Below are 12,793 nucleotides of genomic sequence, written 5' to 3'. Positions count from 1 at the left end.
TCCCTGGGAATAATAACCATTGCAATTAGTGAACTAGTTATTAAGTGTTGGGCTGGGGAGGACAGCAGCGGCATTTCTGTGTTTCTGGAAGCAGAGTGTTCAGTGTCCACATGGTCTAAAGTAGAAAAAAAAAAAAGAAGAGGGGTAAAAAAAAAAAAAAAGGGAAAAAAAAAGGGAAAAAAAAAAAAAAGAAAAAGGAAAAGGCTTGAATTCCTGCCTGCAGACTCCCTTCTTGCAAGCTGTCCCTCCAGCTTCTCCCAGACGAGGCGGCAGGATGTTTTTATTCCCTCCGGGGCTATTCTCCCTCGCCTTCTCCCCGGAGCCGGGCACAGCCGGCAGCCCAGAGAAAGCGGAGTTTGGGGGCGAGGGCTGGCGGAGCTGATGTCAGCGCAGGGCGGCGGGAACGATTGGGTTGCGGGAGACTTTGCAGCAGCAAATCCGCCCCCCCCCCCCACTTACGCCCCCCCCGCACCCTTGGCTTCAAAGCGACCGGCGCCCAGCAACTCGCAGAGGTGCAAAAAGTGGGCGCGGGGCCGGCATAGTCGCCGCTACCGCCCCCGGGCATCGCCCCGGCCGGGCCCGGCACGTCGGGGCGGAGGCGCGACCCCTCGGCGCGGCGCTGGGCAGCCCGCCCTGCCCGGCGCGTTATAAAAGCCGCCTCCAGGAAAGGGAGAAACTCCACGGGAGGAAAACATCGCGGTGCGGTGCTGTTTAGCTGAAGTGCAGGCATGACATCCGTCCTGGGCAGCAGCAGGGCGTCGGGAGCGCCGAGCGGACAGCTGAAATGCAAGTCCAAGAGGAGGCGGAGAAGGAGATCAAAGAGGAAAGGTAAGCTAGATAGATTTTTATTTTTTTTCCTCTTTTTTTCCCCTCTCTCCTCTCTCTGTCTCTCACACAACATCGGCTGCTCCTGTGGTTATTGTCTGTGCTCGGCACACGCCGGCCCCAGCCCTTCTGCCACCCCGACGGCCCGTGAGGGGCGGGCGGTGCCTCGTCCGCTGCTCCGATCCGCCACCCGCGGGGTCCGGCTTGAGGACGAGAGGGGTCTCCGCGCTGCCCCGCGGACGGACAATGTTTGCTCTCCTCCACTCTTTGTTTAGGAATGAGGTTGAACCTCGCAGGGGTGCCAGCGGGTGGCGGCTCGGCGGACCCCGTCCAAGGTAACGCGGTGCGGAGGAGCTGCCCTGTCCCGGGGTCTCCGCCGGCGCTGGCACGTCCCTCGCCTGGCTCCAGCACCCCCAACACCATTCTACCCTACCTGCCGCCCGGTGTCCGGCGCAGGAAGTGCCCTGGCAGCGCAGATCGCGGCGTGAAGCCTCCGGGGCAGCGCGCAGCTCCCGCGCGGCGGGTTGAGTCCTCCAAACTACCGCTTTATCCTTCTAGAGAAGGTCCGCCGAGTTTTGCTGTTTTGGTGGTGTTCCCCTTCCCTAAGCAAACCTGTTAGGAAGGCGCTCATTGCCATGGGCATGAAAAGTGAAGCTACAGGATGTCATTGCGAACGGGGAGTATGCCCTACATAAAAGCTCTTCGCCAGGCTGCGAACACTTTAAAGTAAAAGGCACCGGTATGAGACGCCAGAGATGCCCAGCTGCAACGCATTTGATTGCAGAGGTGCTAACTCCAGATGTTTCGCTGAGCAGTAAATACCATCTAACCTGTAATTGTCATCATTATGTGGGACTAACACGAGTTTTAGTCAGCTAGCTCATCAACTCAAGCCGATGCTCACGATACACTGTTTTTTTCTCCGATTCTAGAAAACATCATTTGTAGGCGCCATTAGTTAAGTGTCTTTTTATTATTATGTTAAAGGCAGTTAAGCACGGTATTGGATAACTTTTCAGAAAGGTGTCAGAGCAGGTTTTATATGGTAACTGGTACAAACTGCTCAAATGCTAAATGCTTGATTGTATCATTTGCCTGTCACTATTTTAACTTTCACCCCTGAACTCTGTATTCAGAATCATAGTTACAAATAGTGGCCTGCGCACAAGCGGAAACTACAGGCACCCAAATCAGGACATGGAGTAGGTGTGTAACCTTGACTTGTTCCTCTGGATTTTTGGGTTGCTGTAACACCTGGTGACAAAGGCTGTCTTTTACTCTCCATTATAAAATCAGTTTTAAAATACTAAGCATCCTTTAAATATGCTTGTTACTTAAGTTGTGGTCTGCAGACTTCTTTGTGCTGTATTTGTTTAAGCAAAACTACTTTTCTAGGGAACTACAAACTTAGCCTAGCCTTAGCTACCCTGTACTTGGCCAAGAGAAAAGAGTAATCCATTAATATGTGCAATGAAGAAAATTGTGCTTTGTTATGAAGGTAAATTGTGTTAATTTTGTTTCTAAGCAGAAGACAAAAGTGAGGGTCTTTCAGTAAGACTTTTCTGATGCAATCCACAGTTGCTCTGCTTTGCCAAAATAAGGTAGAAGTTGAATGTTTAGACCAAAAAAAACCACATAAAACCTACAAAAAACCCACAAAAACTTGCTAAACAGTAACTTGCTAAATAACAGCTATTTGCAGAATAGACATCTGGAGGTTGATGACATTCTAGAAAGTGCTTGATATCAATATCAATAAGAACATGCACTTGAAGAGCTATTTTTCTTTATTTCTCCAAATGTGCTGTTGTAACCACTTCCTAAATAATGTGGTCGGTTAGTATACCAATTATAGGGAGCAATGCTTGTGTTCATATGATTTTGATTTTGTTTTCTATGTAATTGTAGTATAAATTCATAAAAGTACACATTCCTTTAATTTTATACTGGCAAAAAAAAATGCCTTTTATTTAAGGCACACCCAGTATAAAACCTGTTGGATTTTATTATTTCACTAGTTTACTTACTGATCGTATATTTCTGTGTCTTTTTTGACTGTATCTAATGCAAAGATGTCTAACAAACTGACTGCCCTAGAAACTAGTAAAGAAAATGTATATTAAGCTCATAAATTACTACATTCTTATAAGAATTAATATGGGCTCCACTGTTTTGGAGGTTTGATCTATTTAAAAGACTCTGAAAATCTTTGTAGAGTGTCACCACTCTAAATGGTTAAAGGCGAGGGTCACTTGACTTTAACTATTATCCACACATATTTTGTTTCTTGCAAGAATACTTTTAGTAGATGCTTTAAAATATGTAACTACGCACGTACGTTTACACATACACATGCAGATACCTGTGGACACTTGTAGCCAAAGAAATTCACTCTAGTCTTAAATTTAAATTGAATATTAATCAGTAAGGAAATGAAATGACCTGTCACATCCCTACTTCTTAAGGAGATGGACTCAACAAATTCTTTATACCACTTAATATATTTTATTACACATGTTACATATGTACTGTGCTTAAAACCAGGTTGAGACATCACTGGATAGAGTATCTAAGGATGTATAGAAGTAGAAGCAAATGTTACTCTCTATTTAATAGCACTGGGTTTTCTCTTTGGATGTACTTTCCATGTTTTCAGTCATATTTTTGTCCTAGTTAGTGGGAATTATAAATTGGTGTATCTGGGTATAGCACTTTGCTGTACTTCTTTTATACCTGGATGATCTGGTTTAGGAGTTTGCTGGAGGCAGAAAGCAAGTTCAAGCAAGGAAACAAACAACATTCTCTGAATAGCTGAATTTCCCTGTGCATTTAGGTTAAAAAACATGTGCTGCATGAGACTGAGGGGGAGAGAGAGGATTTCCATATATGCAAATTGAGCACTGAAAGTCTAGGATACCGAGTGTAATTCGAGTGTACAATAGCATTATCCAATAATTAATTTGAATGCATCTTATTTTTATGCTTATGAAATCCAGCAACCCTTTAAGTATAAATATCCTCCCTTGAAGACTTAAGGTTAAATGTCCATGCAACGAATATCACGTTTCAGGCATGTATTTGCACAGTGTTTTCATTCAGTTTTACACTACGTGCAGAAAGTGTGTTAAACAGCTAAAATGTGGATATTCATATCCATTTGTTAATGTTAGTATAAGTAGGAATATTTTCATTGTAATTTAGAAAATAAGTATATTAAGTCCTGGTGGGAAGTTAATATCTTAATTTCTCGGTGACCTAATGAAAAATAAATAGGGATGCTTGCCAGATTATCTGCAGACTAATTTCATGTAGAAGCAGTAATAGGTGTTTTATATTTCTCTTTTTGTTGTTCTGTTGGGTTTGTTTTGGTTTTATCTGTGTGCATAAAATGACTAGAATTTAAAAACTACACCTACTGATTTAGAGAAAGCCATTTGAAATGCTTAGGGCTTTATAGGAAGTTACTGTATTTGTGGGTTCTTGTGTTTCCAGGGCTTTGGAATATGGCAGAGCACCGGCAGAATTCAGCACAGCGGCCTCAGCATGGTTTGTGTGTATTTCATAGCCTGTGGTATACATTTTAAAAAGAAGGCTTGTTTTCTGAGATAAATGATTACAAGTAGGCCAAACAAAAGCAGAGTTGCCATTTACTGATAGTACTAAAAAGGTGAAATGTTAGCAGCCTCTGGCAACTTCTTAGAAATCAACATATAGAAAGTAAATATGAAATGGGTGATTGGAGATATATCCCTTCTGTGTCATTTTCCAGTACAAAACAACAAATAAGGCACCTTATTTGTAGTACTGTTTTATAGAGATAGCAATTAAAGTTAATTACTGGAAACAGGAGGGAATCTGGTATCCCTGATGTGGTAGAAAGCCATGTTGGAGGTTGCTGCTGATACAATGGGACATGAAATCCAAGTTGACGGAATAAACTAAATAAGGGCAGCAAGCGGGTGAGAGAGGCAAAATGATTGTGAAATGAAATTCCATGAAAAATTAATGAAACAGAAAGATTGTGCTGGGGATGGAGGGAGGAAACCAGCTTGGTTCTTCATCATCCTGCAATGCCAAAGTAATAAATGAGCGTGTTTCATCTTGGCGAGGTTCAGGGACACAACTCCTTCCCCACAACAGGATTGCATCGTGCTTCAATACTTGTTCCGCTTATCTCGTCCCTTGACAGCTTGAAAGGAAGGTACTGGATTTGGTGATAAAATTAAATTGATTAAACCTTTATCCATCATTTAATTTGGTGCCTTTCTTTTTTCTTTCCTTTTTTATTATTACCTCCAATTTCTAGTGATCCATGTAATGACAGCAATTTAAGATAGCATCAAGGACATTAGCTACGATGACTGAACTTAAATTTAGAATAAAAATATGGGATTCATGAGTCCATATCTAAATAGCAGACGATTAGTTTATAGCAGAGTTGTATCTTCCTAGCAACAGCACGTACGCGTGAGGACAATAAAATGGCGCGATTTGCTTTGAAAGGGAACAAAATATTTAAACTTTATCAAGAAGTATTAATTATGTAAGTAGAAGAAGCACTTATATAAATATTGACCATATCCTACATGAGCAGTGACATATATAGCCATTTTTAACTTTTTGAGCACAGAAGTCAGATGCTTGCTTTCTTCAGTGGCAATGTGGAGGCATATAAAGCTAGTAAAGTACCATACTGTTGGAAGTTGTTTCCTATTACTTAAGAGTTTGTACTTCTCCTTGGTGATTTGGGTAGGGAAAATGTCTCATAAGGTGAGAGCTTTGCTTAGAATTTCTGGTTTAAGTAGTATTACTGGAGTTTTTAAAAAGCTTAATGGCAGCCCTTTCTGAAGTGATCCTTATAAATGGAAAACACTGCACTGAAAATTAAAGGTCAGGTGAAATTGCCGTGTGAAATACCCAAGTTACTAAAGGTCTATGCAGACTGTTTTCTTAAGTTCCTTTAATACCCTTTAGGTTAGCAAGCTGCATTAAAAGAGCAGACATTAGAATATCTGTTTGATCTGTTAATTGTACTACTTTTGAATTACTGCTGCCTAATATTGTATAGGTTTCGCAAGTAGTAATGAACCTGAATTGATCCCTGTGCTTAGAGCTAACTATCTCTACAACCTTTCAGGCATTTTACCATTAGTTATCCAGACAAAAAACCCTGATATGTATCAATACATAGATCATTCTGAAGGCATCTGTGGTGAACTTGATGTTTTCTGTGTAACACAGCTCATTTTTCTTACAAATTATGTAAGTTCTGATAGGAAAATGAAGTACTCTACCTTTCTGCTGTAGCTGACCTTTGTCCCACCCCCCCCGTTCCCCCCCCCCCCCCCCCCCCCCCCCGAACCTGAAACAAAGCAGTTAACCCAGAGGAGTTTTAGCAGCATATTGTGATATATATATATATAAATATTAAAACTATCACTTTATTAACCGGTAGAAGCGGCTTGCCAACCCATACTGATAGGTAACCCGCCCCGAGTCATAAAATAATCAAATGTAATGCTTTAACAGAAAGCATTAAAGGGGTGGTGTTATCATTGTTCAGTCAGTCTGGAATTTCTTGCTACTTAGGACGGGTTTGAAATATGAATATGTATTTTTTGGGCTCTGAATTAACAATACCCAGTTCGGACTAGGGACTGGACATTGCCATGGATGGTTTAATGAAAATCTCTGCTAAGTAAAGCGTGATAACAAGAAGCATAGAGCAGGGCAGAGTGCATGAAGAGCAGGATGGCTAATGCTGAAGATATGACAGTGTCATTAATGAATGGAAAGTGTATTTTCACTGAGTATATTCTGTTTCATTCTGGCTGTTCTAGTTCCCAAATGTGTACTAGAAATAGTGAGGATTCAGAGACATATGGCAGAAGGAATTAGAGACGTGTAAAATTTCAGTACAAGAAAATTGGTAAGATTTATATTGTTTATTTTGGAGATAAGTTAAAGAAAGAATACAATAAAATTCTATTAAAGAAGGAAAGATTATAAAGGATGTAAAACAGGCTACTCTGATTTATACCTGATTTTTCCTATTATTTACAAAGACAGAGGCTGTTAAGGAAACAGAATTCCAGCATGTTTAATAAGAGTGGAAGGACTTATTCTGTTCAGACAGTATGTAGCTGGCCTGGGGAATTCTTTCACTCAAGGTATGGAAAAACAATATATGTGTAGGAAGCTGAGGTATTTGATTAGCTCAGCTGAGACTAGCTAAAAAGTTTGCTGCTCGCTTCAGTGAATGTTGGCTTCAGCTTTAGGTAGGATACGTTAAGAAGGATTTGGATTTTTAATATGAGATATGAATCCTCTTTTTCAGGAAATTATCTGACTCCTGAACTACTGGGATTACATGGAAAGGTGTTTTTTAGATGGGTTAATTGCTGCTGTTCATTGTGAGCCTTTTTGCATTCTCCTGTTTTCACAGCTGAAGCTATAGCGCAGCAGTTTAGGAGGTACCTTTCTGCTTGGCTTTGCAGTGGTGGCAATGTCATCCGTCCACCCGTGTGCCTCCCGAGATTGGAACACAGTTACAGTGAAGGCAGGCACATTTCCTTGGGATATGCCTGATGGCTTTTTAAGTTACCTTCCCCTCTGTTCCCACTCAACACCCTGCACAATGTATGTAAAAATAGATGAAAACTGAGACTGATTCCAGTCTCTTACTTTGATGCTGTAGTAAGGTTAGGTAGGATGATGATAAAAATTAGTACATCCCCTGTTTCTTATTCACTTGGAAAGAGAAGCAAAAGGGAATGAAAGGGGGTGAAAATAAACTTTATAAACACATGGTGATTTGTTTTGCAGAAAAACACAGTTACTGGTGTTACTGCTAGAGTGTCATCTTCAGATGTATAGTCTGTAATAAGGGATTATCCCTGCACACCGTAGTCTGTCTTTGTGAAAGTGTTCCTGTTGGGTTAGGGTTTGGTTCCAGTACCAAACTATTGCATCTGCTTTTGGAGTTGTGCCACTTGAGTGCTGTTTCTGAAACCTGTGGTACGTGTTGGTAGCATTTTATGTGTGATTTGGGACCAAGGAGTGAGCAATAAGTAGATCTCAGCAAAATACTTTCTGTTAAAGTGTGATTTTTTTTTTTTCTTTTTTCTCATTTTTACATTATTTTTGCTTCTTATAAGGGAAATGGTCCTCAAAATTATTAGCAGAGTCACCTTTCTCTAACTGCTAATGAAAAACCAGCATGAAGAGTCAAGGCTGCTAGGAAGTGTGGGAAGAAATAAGTAGAATTTGACAGATATTTTGTCTCCATCTCCATAGAAAGAGATTTACACACAACTAATTTAATGCAGTTGCTTGCTCCTTACCACTTCTCAGAGACTGTGAAATGGCTATTTATTCCTTAAATAGTGGGGTTTAACAAATGTGAAATGATGGCTATCAAGCCAACTGTAATAATGTATTACCTTTGTATGAGGCCTGATACTGCTGCCCCTGCTCACAGTAAAATTGAAATTGAAGCCTCTCAGCAGGAGTCAGGGTGGCTATGCTGCTGTACACATACATGTCTGTGCCTCAATATATATGTACATATATATATTTCCTTTTGACATAAAGTTTAGCTTCAGCTGTCTAGCAATATTAAATGAATGAGCATAATAAACTACAAGTTATATTAGACAAAGGGTCTTAAAGCCTGTAGAGTCCAAAAAATATTTACATGAGGGATTTTTACATTACCTTGAAATATTTTGTTTAGAGATGTAAAAATAAAATTTGTTTCATTTGTGTGTTTATACACATCCATTCATCCATGGTGCATGAACTTGTAATTTTAAATATATATAAACATTCTGATAGGATTTGCGTATGATTTTCCTCCGTGTAATACTTTTTCTTACAGGCAAAGGCACAACTGCACAAGGATTATAAGATTTTTATTGTTTTTTGGTGAGAAATAAATGAAAGAAACTTCTTAAGCAAGATTTTTTTAGGCTATTTCTAGGTCCCATTTTTGTACGTATGTTTTCTGAGTACCTGGGTAATTCAGAACGGTAATAACAGATCCTTGTGCAGTAGCCTGTAATATTAATGTCAGGAAACCCCAAACCTTTATTGAAAAGGTGGATTTGTTCTTAAGTTTCTTTGTGTGCTGATCTTTCTCCAGCTGGATCTTACAGAACTGACATAACTGGGAGCAGAAGCCAACTCTGAGCTTGTGCATCACAATACATCCGTGCCACCAGCCCTGCCACAAACCTCTTACGGATTCTTGAACAATATTTAACTGAAATTAACTTTCACTAGCTGATTTCCAGGTTGTAATTTCCCTCCCTCATGCCAATCATGAATTGATATTTACATGTCTCTATGAAAGGTGATTCTGGGAAGCGAGGAGCAGGGCCATGGACTGCATTGCCTCATTGTTGAGCCGTGCAGACAGTAATTGGAGCTCAGCTCTTGCTGCTCGTGGATTTAGGAGTATAAAAGAAACAGGACAAACAGGGAATGTTCTCTAATATCACTGACAGCAGGTCTCCTCCACATGCAAGTGCTGCAAAGATTATTGATCGTCTCTATTTATCATTTATTTATGCTAAAACATCTGATGTCTGTCTGTAAAATCTGTTGTTTCTCATGTTGAGGAACTTGTTTTTCAATTCATGTTTATAATGACCAGTTTTTACAGCTATATGACAGAGCTTTGCCTTACCTGGCGCTGTGTCCACAAGGAGTTGTTGTGCCTTCAGCTGCAATCCATGAGTGCAAGTCATTTGATAATTTATTTTCTTTTCAACAAATTTTCACTATACAAATCCTTTAGATTTTGTACACAGGAATGAGAGAATATGCACTATTCAAGCATAAATGTGAAGCATTTCAGTTCTGCAAGAACAAGTCAAAAGCTTGTCTTTCTAGGTTAACTTGTACCCTGCCAATAATACTTTTAAAATGAGACTTTAGCTCTGCATTCATTTTGCTAAAACAACAAAAGAGTTTGGAGTCTTGGCATGTAATAGCACAAGGTATAAACAGGTAAAAGGTAAGGTAAAAACAGGCAGTAAGATACTAACAGTTCCAGTTACCAGAAGATGGTTATTAGATGTCAAAGAAAAGTGGTGATTTAAAAAATGTACACGGTTTTTGATTAGTCAGAAATGAAATAGCCTTTTGCAGTTTAGAAATGCGGTGTGTAATAGAAGTAGTTTAACAGAACACTGTTTTATAGATTGGTTAGCCCAGACACATTTTTAAGCAGGTGATACATTATGCTTAAATGGGGTAAGAAAAGAAACCATAGACAAAGAAGTTCTGGCAGATTTTCCTGAAGGCTACCAGTGAATTCCTTATTAAATTTACACTGTCATGATTTAAGGCCTATTGGACTGTTTTTCCATGCCAGTGACTAAGATCATCCTTTTCTTCAGATAATTCTAACTCATCCCAGCCATCAAGGACTCTTATTGCCCAGAGTTAATAAAAATGCATCAGTGTTATCATACAAGGTACATGCTCAAATTATTTATGAAAAGTTGCTATGAACTCTCTGAGAGTGAGAGTTGATATGAGAAGACATATTTCCCCAGTTTACAGAGAGGGAAACTGTGTCAGAGCAGTTAATAAATCTGTTGCAGAATTAATTAGCAAGAGGTAGGAATTCAGTAGTCTGTTGCTCCAGCTTCTCTAGTATCAAATTAAGCTGTTTCTGGTTTGTACCTACCTATGTTTTCTGCATGGGTTTATCATTGCAAAGTACTCGTATGACATGGCAGGTCCCTGGGAGCACCGCTCATTTCAAGGCGGACAGTGTGCTGGGCTGTCTGCTGCAGTCGGTGCACACAGGCAGAAACAGGTATAATCCCTGCCTGCAAGGCAGCCTGCTGGAGTTGTTCACAAAGCAGTTCTGCCTGGTGGTGGTTGAAAGAAAAGGGCTTTTTACTTATTTATCTATTTTGTATGTAAACAAATGCATGGAATCAGATTCTATGTTGATGTGGAATTGCATTTACTCTTCAGTTCCTGGAGGGCTTTTGATTTCTTCAAGAATGGCATGTTATACTTGCTGAGGGCAAGCTTTTTGTGTATCCAAGTTTACATTTAAAAGGCAACTTTTTCTTAGCACATTGCTGACAAGTCTGTAGACTAGCTCTACTTGGATTATTCCATCAAATGCTATGAGAATTTGCTTGAGGAATTGACAAACGGTTACAGATTTTTTGTTTACAAGATTTCACTTTTTAGGTGAATCAATTTCAGTGGAATTAAATATTAGCTAAATTTCATAACTTTTATTTCCATTAAAAATCTTACTAACAGTGCCTACATTTGTGCCTTGCCTGCCGTTCATCAATTTTGTATATGCATGTGCTTCTTTGAAGACCAGGAGACTACTCCACTTTAGCTAAAAACACTGTAAATTGACTATGCTCTTTAACCATAAGATAATTTTTTGACTAAAATGTGGCAGATAATTCTAAGATGAAAGAAAGAACAAGCCATGATTTCTGAGTCTAGGAAAGGAATTCTAAAAGTTAAAAACAATTAAAAAATATATTCCTTTTACCTTACTGCTTTTACTTTTGCCTCAGAAAACTCTAAGCCCTCATTAAGAGTCCCCAAAATTAACTGAAAGCAAGAAGCAGCATAATACACACTGGTTTGGCCTTATAGAGGGCTGTTTTAACGGGGGTGTGACTATGGAAGCAGTCTCAATCTACTGTTAATTATTAAAAAGATAACCACAAAGGCACAAAAAAGCTCCTTGTAAAATAAAACATAGACTGTGTAGCCCTAAAAATCCATGTGTTGATTACATATTTGCACTTGTTTTGTTTCTTTACCAAAACACCCATCTCTTTTATCCCCTTTTTGTTATTCTCTTAATCCCCTTGCTTGTATCCTCACCTATTGAAGCAGCTGTTATTCATATAAATTATGAAAATGAAAGCATGCATGGAAGTGGTGACTGAATAGGCCCAATATATCATCAAAGGTCTTCGGGGTAACATAGGTAACATATTGCTTGGTTCAGCAAAATCACTTGTTCAGTCATTCCGTTGCTGCCTAGAAAAGCAGTAAATAAAGAGTAACAAGATCTGCATACAAATATGCAGGTGCTTTAGGGTTATTTTGTGGAACCAGAAACTGGATAAGGAGCTACTATTCTTTTTCTAAAAAAAATCTACATATTAAAGAAAAGTTGTAATGCACTTATTTGCCAACTCATATTTCTTAGGGCTCATTCTGTTTTAGCACATCTAAACTGATCTTCCTACCACTTCCTGAGCAGAATAGATGTTTTTCTGACACTGGCATGTAAAGGTGGTATCTCTGCTGTTTAGACAGACATGAGAAACGCAAAAAGTAAAGATAAGGGGCTGATACTATTATTCTAATGGCTGTTATAGCAAAAGCAATGCATGCATTATGTGCAAGCAGTTGGATGAAGAATGGTTTGTTAATCTTGCTAATCTTGATTTCAAATACTTTTTGTTTTATTGGTGTGCCCCATAGTATATTGTTGCAAATGCTGACGGTGGGCACAGACCTGCCTGCAGATGCAGTTATGCACAGACATCGTGCAGTCAGTCAACTGAATTTCCATCTATCATTTCCAGCAGGTATCAGTGAATTTGCGCTTTGTAGAAAAGATGATTATGACTCACTGAAACCCACATGGCAAAAAGAGATTTCGGTGATTGTCCACAAAGACTTTGCATAGAGATGAAGTACAGGTGGGCAGGAGAGCTAAATGGACGATGAGATGTGATGTTTTCAGTGCATCTGTGGGCAAAAGCCTGGTTTAAGGGCAGCAATGATACAGCTCCCTTACCAAATGGGGAAACTGGTTTCCGTCAGCCCTTTCTAGCAGACAGCTTGTCTCTGTTGAACGTTGACAACGTATTACATAAATTTCCCTGCAACAGCTTGTTTCAGAAACTTTCCCCAGTAATGTAGATTAAGTTAGAATTTTGTTTTGACTGCTGTAATG

The 12,793-nt window shown here is 39.6% G+C and overlaps 1 protein-coding gene across 1 annotated transcript in view; it reads left to right on the top strand.

The window, feature by feature from the left end:
* Positions 1-499: 499 nt before the first annotated feature.
* ADARB2 (adenosine deaminase RNA specific B2 (inactive)) overlaps positions 500-12,793 on the top strand; it is a 307,816-nt gene continuing 295,522 nt past the window's right edge. Inside the window, exon 1 of the mRNA XM_062621538.1 lies at positions 500-828. Coding sequence (XP_062477522.1) covers positions 729-828 — 100 coding nt within the window. The 5' untranslated portion in view covers positions 500-728. The remainder of the gene's footprint in view (positions 829-12,793) is intronic.

This window comes from Pezoporus occidentalis, unplaced genomic scaffold, assembly GCF_034315485.1.
Source record: "Pezoporus occidentalis ecotype Australia unplaced genomic scaffold, CSIRO_AGI_Poc_V1 ctg23, whole genome shotgun sequence".
Lineage (NCBI taxonomy): Eukaryota > Metazoa > Chordata > Aves > Psittaciformes > Psittacidae > Pezoporus > Pezoporus occidentalis.
This window is presented reverse-complemented; position numbering and strand designations above follow the sequence as displayed.